Below are 22606 nucleotides of genomic sequence, written 5' to 3'. Positions count from 1 at the left end.
AATTGAATGATATAAGGTGGTGGGTGCAAGAGAGCCGTACTTACTACTACCACAGTGAATTCCACTCGACCTTACTGTACTCGACGTTCGTCCTCCAGAATCTTGGATCACACACACACACCCACACACGCAGTCCAAACACACACACACTCTCCCTCATCAGTTTGATTCTATTTATTACCTACATTTCTGTCCCTCGTCTGAACGTGATGTTATACACAGCAGTAAGGGGCAGGTGGGATCCTTGGCATCCTTTGATGCACAAGTGGTAATCCTTGTGGACTAGCATGACAGCATTATAACTGTCAACTGTGTGACCTCTTGCACCGTTGACCCGAGTTGACCTGACCCTTGGTTAACGCCAGCCTTACTGTGGTGTGAGGTGTCATTGTGTACACCTGACTGATAGGCGCCGGGTTGTTGTTGTTATAGATTCAGCTACTCGGAACAAGTTGCAAGTAGCACGGGCTATGGTGAGCCCGTAGTGGACTTACCTGGCACATGAGCGGAGACATAGGCGCCGGGCCCAGCCGCTCCTATTGTTGCTGTTGTGTTGTGTGTTGCCCTCTTGTAACACTAATATACTCTGAACAAATCCACAAGGGCCGTGACGAGGATTCGAACCTGCGTCCGGGAGCATCTCATCCCATCCTTGTGGATTTGTTCATTTGATGCATCACGTTAGTGTGATCTGTGTGACTAATATACTCTCTCTCTCCCCATTAATGATCCCTCCCCACGGTAGTGTGCCTCTCCCCACACTGTACACACTCCCCACGGTCCGTCTAATTACCACAAGCTACACAACCTTCAGAAAGCTTCCTGGCAATACGTTAGTAATGAATAAATATGATATATTTACTCATTATAATGTTGGGGCTGAATGTACAACACGAAAAAACATAATTTTAATCTGAAAAAGTATCTTTTTATAAAGAAATTAGGCGAAAATAAAAAGCTGGTGACGCCAAATCAAGTCGACGATCCAAGCGTCGGTTAGGTTAGGTTAGGTTAGGTTAGGTTAGGTTTGGTTTGGTTAGGTTAGGTTAGGTTAGGTTAGGTCAGCCTAACCTAACATATCATATTTATTCATTACTAACGTATTGCCAGGAAGCTTTCTGAAGGTTTTGTAGCTTGTGGTAGCTTGTGGTAATTAGACGGACCCACTCCCCACACTAGTACGCCAGTTCCCCCCAGCCCATCCTCCTGGTTTGGTAGTACTTATAGTAACGACGAGGACCCTAGTATATATACCCACCCATAACGAAATTAGAAAGTAGAAATCTGAACTATTGAGTTAGACAAACCGGAAAACTATTTTCTGCTTGTGTTTGACAAACTAACCTAACCTAACCTTCCTAGGCGGCCTAATACACGATATCTGAGGCCTAATATGTACATGTGTGTGTTACACTAGCCATGGGAATATTTAAGTTTTTGTTTTTTTGCTTTATTGATTTTGAGAGAATTCCTTACTAGTGAGTATACTACTATTTAAAAGCTAAGTACGCACGAATTCGTGACTATTGCCGCCCGTCACAACAGGTACTGTCTAAACAGGAGGACGGGTTGCTGCCACCACACTTGTACACTCTCTTTGTCCCCCAAGTGCTCGCTTGAGCCCCCAGGCTCCCCCCCACCAAGTGATATAAGATGCTCAAGAATCATTAACGTGAGAGAAGAATTGAACCTGTTCTCTTTGTTGATAATGACTTTTTGCACAAGTGTGTTGAGAGCTGCGACATGAGCAGCCTCACTCATTACTGCAGCGGCAGTTGCTAACACGCCACCAGCTCCCTCCTATCATAACCGGAGGAGTAAGACAGTCTCCACCTTCATCATTATGTACACTCTCATCCCAGATCCCGTCTGCCCTACACCCCCACACACACACCCTCACTAACACCGGTAATGACTCCGGCTCTTCTCGAGTCACTTGGGCTTGAAACACTTGCCAGGGGAGGAACATGTTGACGGTACGAGGCACTATGGGCTCACCATAGCCCGTGCTACCTGCAACTTTTTGTTCCGTGTAGCTGAATCTAAAACAACAACAATGGTACGAGGCAACCTGTCCTCACGCTTAATGCCTGGTTATCTTGAGGTTATCTTGAGATGATTTCGGGGCTTTTAGTGTCCCCGCGGTACGGTCCTCGACCAGGCCTCCACCCCCAGGAAGCAGCCCGTGACAGCTGACTAACACCCAGGTACCTATTTTACTGCTAGGTAACAGGGGCATAGGGTGAAAGAAACTCTGCCCATTGTTTCTCGCCGGCGCCTGGGATCGAACCCAGGACCACAGGATCACAAGTCCAGAGTGCTGGTGTCTAGTGATATGTTGGGGAGGCTGGTGGTGGGGAGGGGGGTGTTGAGGGGAAAGTTTGGTGGGGTTTATGAGGGTGAGGATATTGGTGAGGGAAGGTTTGTTGTAGGGAGATTATGGGACGTTTGGTGGTGGTGGGGGTTATGAGGTAGAGAGGCTGGTGGTGGGGGGTTAATGGGGGTGAGGATGGTGGTGGAGCTTACCTGTCTAGGGGGGAGAGTGAGGTCTAGCTCTAAGCCCCGCCTGCTACCCGTGTTGCTTCCTGGGTGGGTGTGTGGATGTGTGTGTGTGTGTGTGTGTGTGTGTGTGTGTGTGTGTGTGTGTGTGTGTGTGTGTGTGTGTGTGTGTGTGTGTGTGTGTGTGTGTGTGTGTGAACAAAATTAATTAGTAGTTAGTAACAGTTGATTGATTGACAGTTGAGCGGCGGGCCGAAAGAGCAGCGCTCAACCCCCGCAAGCACAGCTAGGTGAATACTAGGCTAGTCCCAGAACTAAGAGGCATGAGTTATGCGGAAAGGCTACGTGAACTGCACCTCACGTCGCTGGAAGACAGAAGAGCTCGGGGAGACATGATCACCACATACAAAATTATCAAGGGAATTGATATGATAGACAAGGATGGATTATTTAACACTGGTGGTATACCCACAAGGGGACACAGGTGGAAGCTGAGTACCCAAATGAGCCACAGAGACATTAGAAAGAACTTTTTCAGTGTCAGAGTAGTTAACAAATGGAATGCATTTGGCAGTAATGTGGTGGAAGCTGACTCAAAACACAGTTTCAGATGTAGATATGATAGAGCCCAATAGGCTCAGGAATCTGTACACCAGTAGATTGACGGTTGAGAGGCGGGACTAAAGAGCCAAAGCTCAACCCCCGCAAGCACAAGTATGTGAGTTCGTTCTCTCTCTCTGTGTCTCTTTCTGTCTCTCTCTCTCTCTGTCTGTCTGTCTGTCTGTCTGTCTGTCTGTCTGTCTGTCTGTCTGTCTGTCTGTCTGTCTGTCTGTCTGTCTGTCTGTCTCTGTCTCTCTCTCTCTCTCTCTCTCTCTCTCTCTCTCTCTCTCTCTCTCTCTCTCTCTCTCTCTCTCTCTCTCTCTCTCTCTTGTTGTCACGTGTCACTCAAACAGCTGTTGTATGTAAACACTGCGGTTTAGGGGGTGAAGCGCCGCTCTTGGTGAACCGTGTTCCTTGAGTGCACAACAGTTGGGACTTGTGGTTGAGCCAGGAGGGAGAGGAGACGTGCGGGGCGTGTTCCGCCTGGATGGTTGCTGGGAAACCTGGTGCACGAGGTACCAGTTGCTGCTCCCGGTAGGAAACGTCGCCTTGCGCTGGGTCCTGTAGCGCAGTGGTCCGCGTCCTCCACTCTCAACCCAAGGATCTCGGTGTCGATTCCTGCGGCAGAATAGAGGCGGAGCACGTTTCCTTTCACCTCTTACCTCTGTTCACCTGGCAGTAAATAGGTGCCCGAGAGTTAGGCAAGTGTTGTGGGGTTGCATCCTAGAGATTGTCAAAAGTTGGGCTAAGGGAACCTCGATAAACCTAACAGGTTTCCTGTCCCTGACAACGTAAAAGCCACATGTTGCAGAAGTTAGAGAAAAGTTGATAGATTTTGTAACATTTCCGGTTAGATTGTAGCTGGGGGGGGGGGGGGAGAAGGGGGGCGGCGTTGGCATGGGAGAGAAGTGGGAGGTAAGGGGGTCGGCGGGCCCGGGGCTGGTTGCTGGTGGTGGGTGTGTGGTGGCCACGCCGGAGGTCACTCCAACACCTTGCTGCGGTTTGGATGGGTTTGGCTTCCACATTTGTTCAACCACCCAGAGTGGGTAGGACGGGTGAGGGTGACAGGGCCTGGGGAATTGACTGGGTGTAGACTGTCTTGCAACTGTTCCTGTGTGTGGGGGGGAGGGGGGGCGGAGGTGCGGTCGCGTACCTGGGTGTAGCCAGGGGGGGGGGGGCTGGAGCAGCTGCCCCCAAGTGTTTACCCTCCACCAGGCGCACACACACACGTGTCTTACACGACACATGGCTCACGGCTCATCAATAAGTGATTGATGAAGAATAACCCAAGAGGTGGCACGGGCTGTAATCCAGGCTGAGAGTGTGCCGCAGAGGACCACTCATACAGCATCTGTGCCGTAGGGAAAAATTCGTCTGGAAGGTCTATAAAGTCCATAGGATCGTTCCCATCTTACGTATGAATGGTGATCGCAAGTCTTTGGCATGTAATGCCTCTTGGTATTGCCTACTTGCAGTTGAGTCATATAATAATAAATTAATTATGATAATTCACATTAATCGAAGACCACAGTGGCTATGTTGCAGAATTAATATAAATAATTAATTGTTGAGTATATATTCCACAAGCTACTAATCACACATATTTAGCTTGGGCAAATTTGAAATATAATCTTAAAACTAATATATGTGGCCGTGTAATTATGCAGAGGGTTTTATTATTACACCTTTGACTTGCTGGATAGTTTAATAGTTGTTGTTGTTTATACGTTGCAGTATAAGGCAAGTTTGTAATATATACACACACATAAGTTATGATAACATTACTGGTACAAATGTTCTCACAGCTACTAGCAGCATGTTAATCTTACCCTTTCATCCATTTGTATACGTCTATGTGAACCCGTCGGTCTTTGACTTGGTGGTGGTCAAGAGTTTCTGGTGTTAGGACGGCTGCTGTCAGCTGTCAAGAAGATGCCTTATTAGGGGGGTTTCGGTGACTGGCATACGCCGCTCCTCCCTCCCACGCAGTTGGCGGGGGTGGTGGTGGGAAGGGGGGGGGGCAAAGTCATACACACTAATGGTTTCATTCACCACACCGCCGGTGCTGCCTCATGTGCAGTTGCTGTGACAACGTCTGCACTCAACACTGTGCACAACTTAACATTTGACACATTATAATAAGGAAAGAAATTGAATTGAAATTGTAAGTGATTCGGTGTCATCTTTGACTGTGCTCGACTCCCTGAGCCGCACCTGTAACGTGCTTTTTTTTTTTTTTTTTTTTTTTTTTTGAGATATATACAAGGGTTGTTACATTCTTGTACAGCCACTAGTACGCGTAGCGTTTCGGGCAAGTCCTTAATCCTATGGTCCCTGGAATACGATCCCTGCCGCGAAGAACCGTTTTTTCATCCAAGTACACATTTTACTGTTGCGTTAAACAGAGGCTACAGTTAAGGAATTGCGCCCAGTAAATCCTCCCCGGCCAGGATACGAACCCATGACATAGCGCTCGCGGAACGCCAGGCGAGTGTCTTACCACTACACCACGGAGACTGTTACTGTTGTTGTGGAGACTGTTGCTTCTCTCTGAAGCAACATACAGATACGACATATTAGTTATAATACTTGTAACACATGCCCGCGGAACAAGTGTGAAGGAGACAGATGCCCAGAAAATAAGTGCGATTTAGACACCTATTCCCTAGGCACCTGTCTCATTCACACTTGCTCCATGAGGCGCCTATCTTTCCTATACTTGTTCCTGTACCCTGGGCATCTATATTCTGCACACTTGTCAACAAGATGTGCTCACCAGTAAGTATATAATTACAAGTAACATTAACCATGGACTGCCCCGCTCCTGTGCCAGGTAAGTCTACTACGGGCTCACCATAGCCCGTGCTACTTGAAACTTTTTGTTACCTGTAGCTGAAGCTATAACATCAACCATGGACAGGTGCGTCGTATAGAAAACGGGGAGTTCATCACCTTGACTAACATTAGTGCGTGATAGACTGGTGTTGGGAGGGGGGGGGGGGGAGGGACTTACATGGCCGCGTGAGAGAGGGTTGTCAGTGTGTGTGTGTGTGCGTGTGTGCACATTTGAGGGGAAAATTGTCCCGGAGCATGGCGGCCCAGGCGCCCAAGGTGTGCACTATTGACGTTCCGTTCCTGCCTCACCTTTGGCATTTGGGGGGGCAGCGAGCCCTGAGCAATACATGGCACCAGCTCTGCGACACCGTGCTCTCCCCTCACCTATAGCATCCCTTTGGGGGCAGGGGAGAGTCCCTGACTTGTCTCCCTGCATCCTTCCCCTCCACCAGGGTGGTCACTAGCGCCCCCCTCCTCCACCCCCCCTCCCCCCCGGCTCGTGGCACCTACCATCTCTCCTCCATCATGTTACTATTCAACAGTGGTGCTTTTTGTTAATGTAACATCCTTCTTCCTCGGCTGGTCTGCTTTAAATTTATATTTACATTCCTGTCAATAATTGTGTATGAGCAACTGTGTGATGCCTAGTTTACATCACTCCTTGAACTTGGGAAGATCTAGTTTACATGTAAGACTTTACATTTTATATGAAGGAGTTCAGGAATGATTTCCTGAACTCGTGAAGGAATGTGAAGGTGGAGGGTAGACAGATCCTAAGTTACTCGATCCTTTCGAGAAGTGTCTTATTGTCTCAGTAAACGTACATGGACTTGAAATGTGAAGGTTGATTTTGTTTTGCATTATGCTTCATAAACATTGTCATTAGTGAACTCCGTAAGACAGTTATGACAGAACGATCTCTCACCGTACACATGACTTCCTCTGTCAATACATCCTATGTTTAACTGATCTCTAACCCTGTCTATGGAGGACAGAAGAAAATGTATATATGCTGGTTAGCATTGTAAATGTGTGGCCACGTCTGTGGTAGAAAATAATAATGATAATAATAATAAAAACATCCTACACGTGTTAATATTAGTGGTAAGCACTAAATGTTTTTTTTTTCCTCTATGAGGATGAAAGGTACATTGTGTGAAACCCTGGTTTGTGTCTCGGAGAGGCTGCAGGATCCAGTAAGTTGAGTAGAACTTCGGTTTCAACTCTTTTTGACCATGTCGCAGCTCAGTCGATTAAGGCAGCGTCTGAGATGCTCTCGGACGCAGGTTCGAATCCTCGTTACGGCTCTTTTGAATTTGTTCATTTGATTCATCACGTTATTGTGATTTGTGTGTGTAATGAAAGGTACACTTTTGCCCTTGAACAGTGTATTCCCTCGATGCTTGTCACTCTTTGATTCAACTGTAAATAAAACTTCCCGATTCACTTTGTAAATGCGTCCGGTATTCTTCCAAGAGACACGTTAGGGAATATAAATGTCGTGAGTGTTTACTGTACCAATCAATTCCCCGAGAAAGTTGGGCAATGTCATCCTCGATCGACTTGAGAATGGTCCAGGACGGACCGAAACGTCGTCGTCCCTTCACCTTCTAGTGTGTGGTCTGCTCAACAAATGTCATCCTATCTTGTTCACATTAAGCAAGAGGTATAGGCAGGAGTATATTGTAACAAGCAGTGATTGTGTGTGCCAACTAAATACATGTTGACCAGACCACACACTAGAAGGTGAAGGGACGACGACGTTTCGGTCCGTCCTGGACCATTCTCAAGTCGATCGTGCCACGATTGTGTTGATTACTTTAGCCACGTTATTGTGACTCATCGCCTGCATAAATACATGTTCCATACAAACATTTAGAGGATGACTCAGCCCATCGTCAGAGGAAAGGGGCGTCGTGTTCACAACGTTTAAGTCCAACACTCACTTAAACTCTACATAAATCAGTATTGGACTTGTCGGTTGGACAGGAGGATGGGTTGGAATGATTACAGTTCTACGCTAATAGGTCAAGCCAATTTGACAATATCAAATATTCCTCTGATGATAAACCCACAGCCTTGACAGTAGCATTAAGATGAGGCGCAATGTTGTATCTTACATAACACAGAAGAGATATAAAGACTCTGTCATGATACGTAACGTTGTGAGGATGTTACACACTACACAGTATCCTGAGTACGTGTTGCTGACGTTCCCGGGCTCTACTTCCCCAGCCCGGCCTGGGGCCAGTCTTCTCTCTCATTGATTGATTGATGAAGATTGAGCCACCCTAAAGGTGGCACGGGCATGAATAGCCCGTAAGTGGTGGCTCTTTTTGAGCCATTACCAGTATCAATAGATGATACTGGAGATCTGTGGAGGTGCGACTGCACCCTGCGTGATGGGAGATGTCTCCTGGACCAAATAGTGACCAAATGGTGTGTCTCATAACTTGATGTGAGTTATCATTTGAGGTGAGATGGGAGATGATGAGAGATAGCTTACCTGTGATAATACATCTACTCTAGTCTTTGCTTTCTTAGAAGATGGCATGATTTCTGGGTCCCACTTGAGGGTTACACTCAACGCCCTTTTCCTTCAAGACAGTATTGAGGGCTTCCTAAGCGCTTGAATTTAAAATTGAGATTAAAATAAGTTTATTGAGGTAAATATACACACAAAGGGATGAAGTAGCTCAAGCTATTCTCACCCCGTTCATTATAACATGTTCATATATAAATAGACACACATCACAAAGAATCAACATATTACCGATCATTCCGGGTTATAAACAGATACATTCCTTCCTTTACACACGCAGTTTGTTACCAGACGTACACACACACACACATACTTCTTTAATGTGCGAGGCGACGCTTTACTTTTGCACACAACCACGTCGGTAGTTTGGTACCATCAGGATCGTCGTCCTTTTCCAGGAATTCCATTTGTGTGTCTGGGAATCTGCGGTGAAATTCCGGGTGGTGGTGGTGGTGTTCCTTCAGTGTGGTGAGGTGGGTGTAGGGGTTCATGGTGGCGTGGCCTCCATGGGGGTGCGGAGGCTAACCATAGCCCGTGCTACTTGCCCCGCTGCTGTGCCAGGTAAGTTACGGGCTCGCCATAGCCCTTGCTGCTTGGAACTTGTTCCGAGTAGCTGAATCTATAACAACATGGGGGTGCGCCACACCCCCATGTGTGACAAACGTTGTTGCACCAACAAACATCCACAGCGGGTGTTTGTTGACATTCTTCGTGTTGATTATCCTGTTGCATTTGTGGGCCAATTGTCGTCTGGTGTTTGCGTTGGTGTTCAACTCGCTGGGCTCATTGTAGAGAACATTGGCGGTCCTCTTGTCGTGGTCCTCGTCGGTCGCAAGGCCATTCTCGTCACCTTAAGCACTTAAACCCACCAGGACACGGTTAAAGGCTTCCTAAACCATCAGACCTACTAGGAGACTGTGGACAACTGACCACACGACCGTTCACTAGGTGCTGGTTCCAGAGGTGTAAGTGACCCTGATTCATCTCTTTCAGCATCATAACAATAATAATCAGCATTACATGTGAAGATATAGTAATTAGTAAAACACACGAGACAAGAGTATCAGAAGAACTATAACACTTCAGAGACACACACACACACATCTCCTGTGCCAGGTAAGTACAACGGGCTCACCATAGCCGGTGCTGCTGGCAGCTTCTTGCTCCGAGTAACTGAATTTAAAACAACACAACAGCTTCAGAGAACAGATGTCTTCATGACCCTTCTGGCTTTAGCGTGGTCGTTACTCTCTGAATCCTCAGCTTCCCTCTCGGCCTCACACACCGTCCCACTATCAACAGCTCTCTCAACATGGAAATAAAAACATGACCACACAGAACAGGTCTTAACTCGCAAGGCGTGACGCCATAACCTGTGCATCAGTGCGGGAGACCAGGTGTACACAGGTAGTATTGTATGCAGGTGTCTAGAGCAGGCATGTCAATCTGAGGGCCCCCCGAGGGCCATAGGGGCCACATTTGTGTTGTCATGAGGGCCACACACCACAACTGAGGGCCCCCCGAGGGCCATAGGGGCCACATTTGTGGTGTCATGAGGGCCACACACCACAACTGAGGGCCCCCCCGAGGGCCATAGGGGCCACACTTGTGTTGTCATGAGGGCCACACATCACAACTGATGGTCCCCCGAGGGCCATAGGGGCCACACTTGTGTTGTCAAGAGGGCCACACATCACAACTGATGGGCCCCCGAGGGCAAAACAAAACAAGACGTTAATGTAAATATTACTAAAGTCATTTAACTCATCTTTATTTATAGTAAAAGCAGGTAACAAAGGGGTGTATTGTAACGATGTGTTCGGTAACCACAGCTCCTGTCTCGGGGCCTCTGTCAACCCTCACCTCACAAATGAACTTCAAATTGTGTAGTATAGTGTAGTGTGTAGTGTAGTGTATAGTGTAGTGTGTAGTGTAGTGTATAGTGTAGTGTATAGTGTAGTGTATAGTGTAGTGTATAGTGTAGTGTATAGTGTAGTGTATAGTGTAGTGTATAGTGTAGTGTAGTGTATAGTGTAGTGTGTAGTGTAGTGTAGTGTGTAGTGTAGTGTAGTGTAGTGTAGTGTAGTGTAGTGTATAGTGTAGTGTAGTGTGTAGTGTAGTGTATAGTGTAGTGTATAGTGTATTGTGTAGTGTAGTGTGTAGTGTAGTGTGTAGTGTAGTGTGTAGTGTAGTGTAGTGTATAGTGTAGTGTAGTGTGTAGTGTAGTGTATAGTGTAGTGTGTAGTGTAGTGTAGTGTGTAGTGTAGTGTGTAGTGTATAGTGTAGTGTAGTGTGTAGTGTAGTGTATAGTGTAGTGTAGTGTAGTGTAGTGTAGTGTAGTGTATAGTGTAGTGTAGTGTAGAGTGTAGTGTAGTGTATAGTGTAGTGTAGTGTATAGTGTAGTGTAGTGTGTAGTGTAGGATAGTGTAGTGTAGTGTATAGTGTAGTGTAGTGTAGTGTGTAGTGTATAGTGTAGTGTAGTGTAGTGTAGTGTAGTGTAGTGTAGTGTGTAGTGTAGTGTAGGATTGTGTAGTGTATAGTGTAGTGTAGTGTAGTGTAGTGTATAGTGTAGTGTGTAGTGTAGTGTAGTGTGTAGTGTAGTATAGTGTATAGTGTAGGATAGTGTAGTGTAGTGTAGGATAGTGTAGTGTAGTATAGTGTATAGTGTAGTGTAGTGTGTAGTGTAGGATAGTGTAGTGTCACCTCACAAACGTTAAGCAAATGTTTAAGTCGCAATTGGAGTACAATATTTCAAATTTGTTTATGCAGATAATAGCTCTTTTTTATCAAAAAGGGAGAAGAACTGTATCATCTTTAATCAAATGCAACCTAATCATATTACTCATTTTAGGCCTATACACTAGGCTTACACCCCTCTTGATATTGTTACCATGACCTTCCTCATGACCCCTCATGACCCGAGGTATATATTGAATAACTAGAGTGAGATTACATAACACTGACGTTCACCTTACGTTAATATTTAACGCTACTCATCACGCTTAACTGTTACCCACATACATACATACATACATACATACATACATACATACATACATACATACATACATACCTACATACATACATACATACATACATACATACATACATACATACAGTACTTACATACATACATACATACATACATACATACATACATACATACATACATACATACATACATACATACATACATACATACATACATATACAGCGGGGATTCAATTACTGCTCATTCCCAGTCATGATACAGTGCCATTACTATGAACATTGTGGCACACTCCCCGTTATCACTCTGTTGCTCTCCCTGCAAGCTGGAATAGTTTTGACACACCTCATGAACACTCATAGATACATGAGGTAGCACCGAGCTTGTCCTCTTCTGACACCGTCAGATTCAGTCATATCCACAGTAGCATCTCTCTCTCTCTACTCACTAACATCTATTACACTATTCTCTCTTCCTCTACCTCTTATCTCCCGCTTCATCAGTCGAGATTCTTCCATGTCTATCTTTATCATTACCGTTTATACGTCTATTAGTGTCCCCGCTAAACTTTCTGCGTTGCTTTTCAAAAGATGTGTTCCTCTGAACTACTGAAGAAGACTAACGTTAGGCGTTTAGGAAGCCCGGTTCTCTGTCCAACCCGTCCTCCTAAGGTTTCCCAACGTCATGAAAACGGTCAATTTAAAGTGTCCTCCCCTAACCTACCAGAGGACCTAAAACAGAAAACGCGACTTCCATTTCCAATTACAAACATGTTTGGCCTTACGTAACGCATACGATCGAAATGCGACGTTCTGTGTAAGAGGCCAGGTTGGTGTGTGACGTGGTAGGCTCATCACAGGGTTGCTGTTGTTGTACCAGACTTAGCTACTCAGAACGAAGTGTCCATGTAGCACGGGCTATGGTGAGCCCGTAAAAGTCATCACAGGGGGGGAACCTTGGCGTTTGTAGGACGATATTGATTGTTGAGGTATGCGGGCTCCACAGGTGCTGTGATCAATACATGAACCTTGGGCATGGCGACCAATATTGACTCATTTAAGTCTTTTATGTTATGTGCACGCGTCCCTCGGAGCCCGTGCGCGCGTATGCTCGTGCGCTGGTGCACGTGCGTGGGTATATAAATTGTTTGTTTAATATTTGTGCTTGCAGAATCGAGCTGTTAGCTCTAGGGTCCCGCCTTTCTTACCCTCGGTTGTCTATAATGTTATGACTCCCGACCTGTTATTTTTCTCTCTCTCTCTCTCTCTCTCTCTCTCTCTCTCTCTCTCTCTCTCTCTCTCTCTCTCTCTCTCTCTCTCTCTCTCTCTTTCTTTCTCTCTCTTTCTCAGGCTCTCACTCACACACAAGCACGCACGCACAGACGCACACGCGGTTAGTTGTAGACTGTTGGAACAAGCTAAGTGAGAAGGTGGCGGACGCCAAACCGTCAGTTGATTCAAAGTGTTATACGACAAAGAGTACTGGGAAGACGGGACATCACGAGCATAGCTTTCATCCTGTAACTACACTTAGGTAATTACACTCACACGTCCATTCCCAGGAAGAAGCCCGTAGAAGTTGACAAACTTCCAGGTACCTTTTACTGCTAGGTGAACAGAGACGTCAGGTGAAAAAACTGCCCATTTGTATATGCATGCGTGTGTGTGTGTGTGTGTGTGTGTGTGTGTGTGTGTGTGTGTGTGTGTGTGTGTGTGTGTGTGTGTGTGTGTGTGTGTGTGTGTGTGTGTGTGTACTCACCTATTTGTGCTTGCGGGGGTTGAGCTTTGGCTCTTTGGTCTCCCGCCTCTCAACTGTGCAAGTAAAGTGTGTGTGTGTGTGTACTCACTTATTTGAGTGTGTGTGTGTGTGTGTGTGTGTGTGTGTGTGTGTGTGTGTGTGTGTGTGTGTGTGTGTGTGTGTGTGCGTGTGTGTATGCGCGCGTGTGCGTGCATGCATGCTTACTATTAAGTTGCATGGACAACGTTCAGCTTTCCTTTTATACTCGGCCGGAATTAGTTGACTGTTAATGCAATTCAGTGTTACTGTTGAACAAATTTTCGAGACAGTGCGGGTGTGAAGTTACATTCATTTATTTAAATGCAGGAAACAAATTAGATTTGATATTCAGAGAGGGTTTGAATGGGGGCCTTTCTGAATGGCCTTAAGTATACTGGCCAGTATCTTACCTGTAGACGATTCCGAAAGTCCTACTCTGAGAGCTGCAGAAGTGAGCTCTGAGTTCTGCTGAGTCCTACTCTACTGCAGAAATTTATATCATTTTCACTTGAAAACTTCTTTCGTTTCTCCAGTATTTCTCATATTTTGTGGTAGTAGGCCTAAACCCCGTGGGCAGGGTCGTGTTAGCAGTATTGTTGTCCCTGGACAAATTGTTGTCCCTGGACAAATTGTTGTCCCTTGACAAATTGTCACTGGACAAATTGTTGTCCTAGGACAAATTGTTGTCCCTGGACAAATTGTTGTCCCTTGACAAATTGTTGTCACTGGACAAATTGTTGTCCTAGGACAAATTGTTGTCCCTGGACAAATTGTTGTCACTGGACAAATTGTTGTCCTAGGACAAATTGTTGTCCCTGGACAAATTGTTGTCACTGGACAAATTGTTGTCCCTGGACAAATTGTTGTCACTGGACAAATTGTTGTCACTGGACAAATTGTTGTCCTAGAACAAATTGTTGTCCCTGGACAAATTGTTGTCCCTGGACAAAGCAAGACACTGGGGGCCCTACCCAGATGATGGCACCGTGCGCCCGTCCATTTAAGTGCAGAATTGTCGTCAGATAATTATGCATAAATTATTTATTATAAATTTGAAAAAGGATTTGAATCTTAGACCTTTCCAGCGGGAGGTCGATTAATTATCCACTCTGCCAAGATCTCTCTCTTGAACAATATGGCAGCATGGGGGCCCCTAGAATTGTGGGGGCCCCTGGCCAGCGTGCCCATGGGTTAAGATGACATTTTGCCTTTCCTGCCTTACCTACTGATCCTTCACACTAAACATGTAGAGTGTTTTCTTTAGGTCATATTCTAATTATACAATCATATGTTGTCTTCAGCTCTCCTATCTCATACAAACTTTTTTTTCCTTTGCAGGGAAATAATTACTACATCTACGTTACATTCCTCCCATTGTGGTGATAATTGTTTCTTAGGCAATGCAATACATTCTTGAAGACATCATGCTTTATAACGTAAGAACATAAGGTTCTCATTATATCCTCTCTTATTGTACTTTAAAATTCATTGTTCATTCCTTTCCTGCCTTTTGCTAATTAACCCATTAGCTTCCCCGCCTCTCATTAATCTAATCTCCGAAGCAACATTTATCGCTGAAATTCTATCCTTAATACTCTGTAAGTTGAGTTCCATCATTATCTCCATCATAATTTTGCATCATCCGGAAGCAGTGACACGTACTGTAGTACTCTACCCCTGTAGGTATGTCATTGACATAACTAGGATAAATCTTTCGGGGACACCCTTGGTCTGTCAGACTTACCTTGAGGTTACCTTGAGGTGCTTCCGGAGCTTAGCGTCCCCGCGGCCCGGTCGTCGACCAGGCCTCCTTAACGACTTAACGACATTCGCTGTAGTTTACGGGCTATTCATGCCCGTGCCACCTCTTGGATGGCTTAATCTTTATCAATCATTCGCTGTAGCAATTTCCGTTTTGTAGGTAACTTTCCCTCATTTGAGTGGCTCCTCCGGCTACTCCCGCCCTCTCACTTGTACGTTGTAGTCTTTCATGCGAAACTGTGTCAGTGACTTACTGGTAGAATAGAACTACCAGGTCTGCCTATCTTTGTTATCTTATTGTCCTCAGTTTATAATAGAACTTAATTAGGTCCATTGGGCATAATTTCCTCTTCTCTAAAGCCGTCTTGGTGCTCGTTTACAATACTAAGTCTGTTTCGATGTTCTGATTTTATCCTTACTACCGTAGGGAGCCGGTGGCTGAGCGGACAGAACACTGGACGCGTGATCCTGTGGTCCCTCTAAACCCCTGTCTCCCCGACAGGGGAATAGAGGTGAGAGAGGGGGAGATTCCAGTACATACAGATAATGCATCATGTCTGCTTTACGAGACTTTTCAGTTTATGCGTTACTCTTACTACTGAGAGTAAGGCCTCATGAGCCGTGACAACCAGCTCCATATCACCTTCAGTAGTGTCCGTATCACCTTCAGTTGTGTCCGTATCACCTTCAGTTGTGTCCATATCACCTTCAGTTGTGTCCATATCACCTTCAGTAGTGTCCGTATCACCTTCAGTTGTGTCCGTATCACCTTCAGTTGTGTCCATATCACCTTCAGTAGTGTCCATATCACCTTCAGTAGTGTCCGTATCACCTTCAGTTGTGTCCATATCACCTTCAGTAGTGTCCATATCACCTTCAGTAGTGTCCTTAACTTCATGTTAATAAAAGTGTTTTCGGTCACTGCCCTCTTTGACATCTAATTGAAAAACCACATGTAGTTCATTCATTAAACTAATGTAAAGTACTTTACACTACTTATTGTAAAACAAAGGGTTCTTTAACTATAAAAAGGCATGACGAAAGATCGTTTTCTATGGTTTTCTTAGGGAGCCCTGAAGATGCTTTAATTCTCAAGAAAGCAGCTTCAGGCGAAGGAAGAGTCTCTGAAAATGTATTTATTGACTTTCTTGCTCAGGTGACTGCCTAGCCAAAATTTGAACTAATTTTGTGATAAAATTTTTTTAATGTCCTTAAATAAAATTGACAAAATTGGACTTTGGAAGTTTGTTTATATTACTTTGTGAACACATTATACGAACCAAAGTTATTCGCCCTGTTATATTGAACTATTATTGTCTCTCAAGAGCCGGTTTTTAGTTTGGCGTTATCGGGGAAGAAAGTGTAATAAAAATATGCCAATGTAAGTATGTACGGAAGCGGCCATAACTTTGCATGGTCATGTGATCCGTCATTGACACCTGTCAACCTTCAGGTTTCCCGCGCGTTTGAACTCGGGAGTGGCTAGCAGACGGAATTCTTGGAAAAAATGTCACTAATGTTTACCTGGAGATATTTCTCAATTTTGCCGTATCAAATGCCATTACGCGTATTTGCAAGACGAAAGCATTTGACTATGGCCAGCGTTAAACTATTTTAAAGCTAGCAAAGGTGAGTTAAGCGGAATAATGGCGGTGGTTTTTTGGTGTTGTTATGGGGAAATATTTACCAGGAGTGATGGGGGTGGGAGGGATGGTGGTGGCGGGGGAGAGATGCGCAGGAGCAGGGCGCAGGTCTCACTCGGCTCTGGTCCCGTCTTTGTCTCCAGTCTGGTCCCAGATTGATCATGGAGTGAGTTGGGGAGTGCGTGCTGCGGGTGTGATAGCGCATTTTGTGTATTATTTGTAAATATTGCAAGAGCTCTGTATTATAGTGTGTACATTTTGAATCGAAGCATGCGGGAGTTAAATGAAGAGATGGTGAGTACTATTGAAGTATGTGTATAAAGCGCGGGAAGACTTTAGTGCAACAAGTTATGCGTGCTGAGCGGCAGCCATGTTGGGAGCCCTCCGCTCTCCTCATATAATAAACCTTAGCATTTCCTCTCTCTATATTGATGTATAGCTTAAGTCATTAATAAGGTTGTGTATAGATATAAATAGGTATGAGGATAGTGGTAGGAGGGTGGTGAGAGGTGGTAGAGGGTGCGTGTGGAGGTCTGGCGGGAGTGTGGGAACAGTTGGTAGTCCTGACCCGCCGCGATGCCATGTTGGAAGATGTCCTTATGTCGGGGGAGGGAAGTACACCTCTAATTAATAACACGCTGCTGAACGTTTTGAACCGTGGGAGATATAGGCATGTTGGTCATGTGGTCTCCAGGAGGGTGTGCGAGAGGGCGTCTTGTGAGGAGAAAAGGAATGGTTTGTTAAGATACGGAGACCGGTGGTTTGGTTCCTCCCGGGGGAACCAGGTGTGGGATGTCACGCTCTTCCTCCTCCCTGCTCCCTCCAAACCTGCCACTACACATGTGTATACATACGATTGGTGTTGATTTTCCCCCTTGTGTTGTCGCTGTTATAGTGGCATTAACATCTTTGGCCAGGGTAAATGTTCATAGTAAATAAAACCAATCTTTTAAAACTTTGTGGCAATCCATTTTACCTGGATGTCAGCAAGTTCCAATGCTTCTGTTCTTGCCTTATGTCCTTCACAACACCTTTGCTTTCTTCACTTAATCGATAAACATTATCTCGGTGAGCGGACACAAACAAAGGTATATGCGTATTTTTCCATCTACAAGTTGATAAATACTGTACTGTAAAGGTTGAAAGACCCGGAACATAGTTAATCTGTGATAGAGGCTATTGCTAATATAGCACATGCAGTGATGCATGGACCAAGCTGGGTCACGTGGTGAAACATTGTTGACGTTGCTCGTCCACGTGTAAAAAATCAAACACGCACGCGCGTGTCAATGTCTTAATATACATAACTTTAAAACACACACACACACACACACACGCACTCATATATATATATATATATATATGTCTGCCCGAAACGCTTTGCGTAATAGTGGCTTTAGGCATTGTATGTACTAGCTCTTATCTATGAATCCATCAACTTTTGTATTTCACCTTGTATGTATGTACTTTACCTGAATAAATATTTGTATTTGTATATACATTGGGGGTCTGGTAGCTTAGTGGGCAGCGCGCAGCTCTCGTAATCCTTTGGCCTGGGTTCGATTACCGGACTAAGCAGAAACAAATGGGCAGTTTCTTTCACCCTGATGTCCGTTACATAGCAGTAAAAAGGCACCTAGACGTTAAGCAGCTGTTACGGAGCTGCTTCCTGGGTATGTGTGTGAAAACAGTTGATAAACCCCCTTGTTTATGAACGAAAAACGGTTTACACACAACTCAAAATCAACCCCGTCCTCGACTCCAGTCCATTACATCCAGCGGTCGACCCCACAGACGCATTCATAAATTTTAACATGCTGTTCATTAAAAACAGGAATTTTCTCAAATATAAATTATTATAATAGCACATTGTGCATATATAGGCATAGGTTAGATTAGGTGTTTAGGTTCTGTTTGCGATTATTTGTATTTGTAGTACGCGAGTGAAACATTTATAGCGTTGTGGTTCGAACAAAATTCGTCAGTGAGCACTTGTTCCGGGAGGGTTCGAAGGAAATCAGTAGGTGTCGTGTGTAAACCTTTTTTCATTCATAAACGAGGGGTTTGGCAGGTGCATGGAATCACTTTTGGGTCTTTGTTTGGAGGACGGGCTGCTCAAAACCGATTACGTCCGAACACTTCTCTAACAAGTGCTTCGCTGTTGACTAATGTTCGAACTACAACGCTGTAAATGCTTCACCCACGTACTACAAATATAAATAATCGCCAACAGAACCTAGTTAGTGCAACAATATTCTACACTAGAGAGCACTAGTGTCTCAAAAAGTATCATCGTTGGTATGACATCCCTTGTTTGGAAGGTCATTGTTATCCACCTGTCATTTTTCTTGCAGTCGTGACACCTACGTTATGGTGGTCTGTGTAATAAGATAATCCCTAGATCCTTTACATTGCTTTTTCGTTCTATAATGTGATTTGATTCCGTTTTATATATGGTTTTCGTTTTTACATTTTTATTTTTCCATATCGCAGGTGCTGGAATGTATTTTCATTAAACATCATATTATGACCCATTGAAAGACCCGATTTCAATCAGATTGGAGGATTGACGTGTTCTCTATATTGTCTACTCGCGTGACAATCCTAGTGTCATCTGCAAATGATGATAGTGTGTGCATCAGCAGTGTGCCTACATCTGTGCTTACCATCATAAACTTATGTACACAGTTCATAAGCCTGTGCGACTATGCCTGTGCACTCGGACCCCCCCCCCCTCGTATGTCTGTGCACACTTACCCCCCCCCCCCTCGTATGTCTGTGCACACTTACCCCCCCCCCTTCGTATGTCTGGGCACACTTACCCCCCCCCCTTCGTATGTCTGTGCACACTTACCCCCCCCTCGTATGCCTGTGCACACTTACCCCCCCTCGTATGCCTGTGCACACTTACCCCCCCCCCTCGTATGCCTGTGCACACTTACCCCCCCCCCCCCTCGTATGCCCGGGCACACGGACCCCCGTATGCCTATACAGTATACTGTCCACCTTCTTTATTGCAGACTGTAGCAGAGAGCAGTATTGACCAAACCGTTTAGGTACCGAATATAGAGCATTAGATTCCCGTGCAATGTTGAGCTATTACAGGTAGCTATCAAAATAAAGGGTTATTGCCGATTGATTGATGAAGATTAAGCCATTCAAAAAGTGGCACGGGCATGAATAGCCCGTAAGTGGTGGCCCTTTTGAGCCATTACCAGTATCAATAGATGATACTGGAGATCTGTTGAGGTGCGACTGCACCCTGCGTGACGGGAGATGTCTCCCGTAGGTTATTGCCGGAACAAGTGATCCAATAATAGGTAAGCAGACCGTACCCAAGTGTGACGAGTCAACCCTAGTGAAATCTTACACTAGACAAAATGAACAATACGGTTTCATTGTAAATTTCAGGTCTGGTCATTGATACTCGACCTAGAATAGGGATTACAGTCCTTTTTAATTTGACATAAAATATATATTTGGTTGGCTAAATTGTTGTCAAAGATTCGTTAGTTGGAAGAAAAAGTTCCAAGTAGCACGGGCTATGGTGAGCCCGTAGTTATAGGTTGGCTAAATGATTTTAGTAGCAAAGGACGTATCGCGTGCGAAGGCTTCCACACGCGCGAAACTCCGTGCGGGTTTGCACCTGTGCATAGCTAGGCAGCCACCCACCTGTGTCACCCCAACCCGTTCTCCTAAGATCTCCCAACGTAGAGAAAAAGTCATACTAAAGTAAGTGCCATAACCTAACTTACTGGAGAACCCAAAACAGAAAACAGGTCAGTATGTCAATTTCACGAACCGATACCATTTTCTAGTACAATTTTTAGCCTTTGGTAGAGTATACGTCAAAATGCGACGCTCTGTTAGGCGGCCATGTTGGTCAGCCAGCACACCACCCACACACCTGAGTGCAAAGTCAGCCCATTTTGCAGGTCCCCTTTCTTCCATTATTCCTGCCTCCTTCCTCCCCTTTTCCTCCCTCCCACCACCGCCCTTCTTCCCTACCACCACCTTACCTTGAGATGTTTTTAGAGCTTAGCGTCCCCGCGGCCCGGTCGTCGACCAGGCCTCCTCGTTGCTGGACTGGCCAACCAGGCTGTTGGACGCGGCTGATCGCAGCCTGACGTATGAATCACAGCCTGGTTGATCACCACCACCCCTCTTTCTTCCCACCTCCGTTACTGCCTTTTCCCGCCACTCCCCTCTCCTCCCTTTCTGGCGAGCCTACTCGTCCACCCCTCCCGTTCTCATATGAATATCCCCCAACTAAATGTGATCGTGAGGCAATGCAGTATTTTATTTAGTTTAACAGGTCAGGAAATATTCGTATGCGAAAGGTTGAACAGTATGACGCCAGAGTAGGCATAGTTCTCGAAGAACTTGGTTGTGGTGTCCTGGAAATCAGTTCATTATAGGTATGTAGAACGTTGAGCGAGGGAGGGGGCGAGGCTGGGCGTGAGACTAGTTGGGATGCCTGTATATTTTTAGAGACAACATATGGCAGGGGACGGGAGGGGGAGGGGGGAGCCTCCCTAGGTTGGTTGCCTATCCCACCACCTCCGGCCTTGTCCTACACCGCGGAATGTTCCACTTGTGTGTATACGTGAGAGATTATCATGGAACGGTTGGTATAAAGTGCCTCTGACCTTGGGATCACGTGAGCACTTGTGTGGGTTGGCCAGCATAGCACGTGTGGAGCGCAGGTAGTTCAGATTTAGTAGGCAACACCTACAGTGGAGGGTGATGACATCATATTAGAATTACAACCTTTCATTATTTGTGAACACGTATCAGTATTTTCCTATTTGTTTCATATATATGGTAATTGTAGATAGATAATTGTAAATAATTTGATGGTTTGGTATTGTGTGAGCAAGTAAACTGGTGACTAAGGGGCACCATCCCTTCCTCCATCTTGTACCCCCCTACCGTGGTAGATGGGGATGAGGTGGTGGACAGGGCCGCCAGTCGCCCGTTTGCTTGGTGCCAGGAGTGGGCTCCCCTCTCCCATTGTGCTCGTACAAGGCAGTAGGCTGCCTTCTGGAATCTTAATGGTTGTGCATAGACACGCAAGTGCCGTGAAACCCTAGGTGGCAGCAAACGTGCGCTCGATTGTGGATTATTCATTAAACGTTGATGAGGATGCCGGTAGTTTTTGCTCTTCTGCCGTGCACCCTGCCGCCCTGTACGCACGCCGCCGTGCCAGCCAAGGTACAGTACTGTATGAGCATTTTCTTGGGGTTGCGCGCCACTGGTTCCATCCAGTACTAGTTGGCTAGGTCTCCAAGTCGAAACATAAATTAGGTTGTCTAAAAATTGATTTATGATCTTGTGGAAGAACTTGTACAGTTCAGATCCACCTGCCGGCCACTGAACGTTTTACTATACAAAAGTTTCAATTGCTTCGTCAGTGTTTACTTGTTGAGTTTTGCACAGCAAGTAACATGAGCAATGGACTTTAAAGCTGTTCTCAGCTCTTCATAAGCCTTACCTTACTGGTTTTCCTTGGAATACGATCGTACTAGAAGCGGGTAGTAGTCTACTCCCAGAGCCCGGCCTGGGGCCAGGCTTGACTGGTAACGTGATGCAACAGACTTGCTTGGAGCGGTCTGCAGGCCCACATATTCACTGCATTACTGGGAGGATACTGGATAATCGTCGACCTGTACTCCGTTTATGAATGAAAAATAGTTTACACACGAATTATAACTGATGACGTCCGAACACTTCGGGGACAAGTGCTTCACTGACGAATTTTGTTAGAACCACAACGCTATAAATGCTTCACCCAAGTACATAAGAACACAACCCGTCCTCGACTCAAGTCCATTACATCCAGCGGTCGCCCCCACAGACGCATTCATAAATTTTAACTTGCTGTTCATTCAAAACAAGAATTCTCTCAAATATAAATTATAATATATTAGCATATTGTGCATATATAGGCATAGGTTAGGT

The 22606-nt window shown here is 45.5% G+C and overlaps 1 protein-coding gene across 25 annotated transcripts in view; it reads left to right on the top strand.

The window, feature by feature from the left end:
- Positions 1–22606, top strand: part of pum (pumilio) — a 285433-nt gene that overhangs the window by 52755 nt on the left and 210072 nt on the right. For 12 of the 25 annotated variants that reach the window (XM_069310797.1, XM_069310796.1, XM_045769386.2 and 9 more), the window contains exon 1: positions 16777–16939. The exons of 12 other annotated variants lie outside the window; for them this stretch is intronic. In XM_069310797.1, the coding sequence (XP_069166898.1) occupies positions 16916–16939 (24 nt within the window). In that variant the 5' untranslated portion in view covers positions 16777–16915. Of the gene's footprint in view, positions 1–16776; positions 16940–21775; positions 21860–22606 lie in introns of those variants that run through there. One more of the 25 variants, XM_069310786.1, reaches the window with a different exon arrangement.

Source organism: Procambarus clarkii, chromosome 68 (genome assembly GCF_040958095.1).
Source record: "Procambarus clarkii isolate CNS0578487 chromosome 68, FALCON_Pclarkii_2.0, whole genome shotgun sequence".
NCBI lineage: Eukaryota > Metazoa > Arthropoda > Malacostraca > Decapoda > Cambaridae > Procambarus > Procambarus clarkii.
This window is presented reverse-complemented; position numbering and strand designations above follow the sequence as displayed.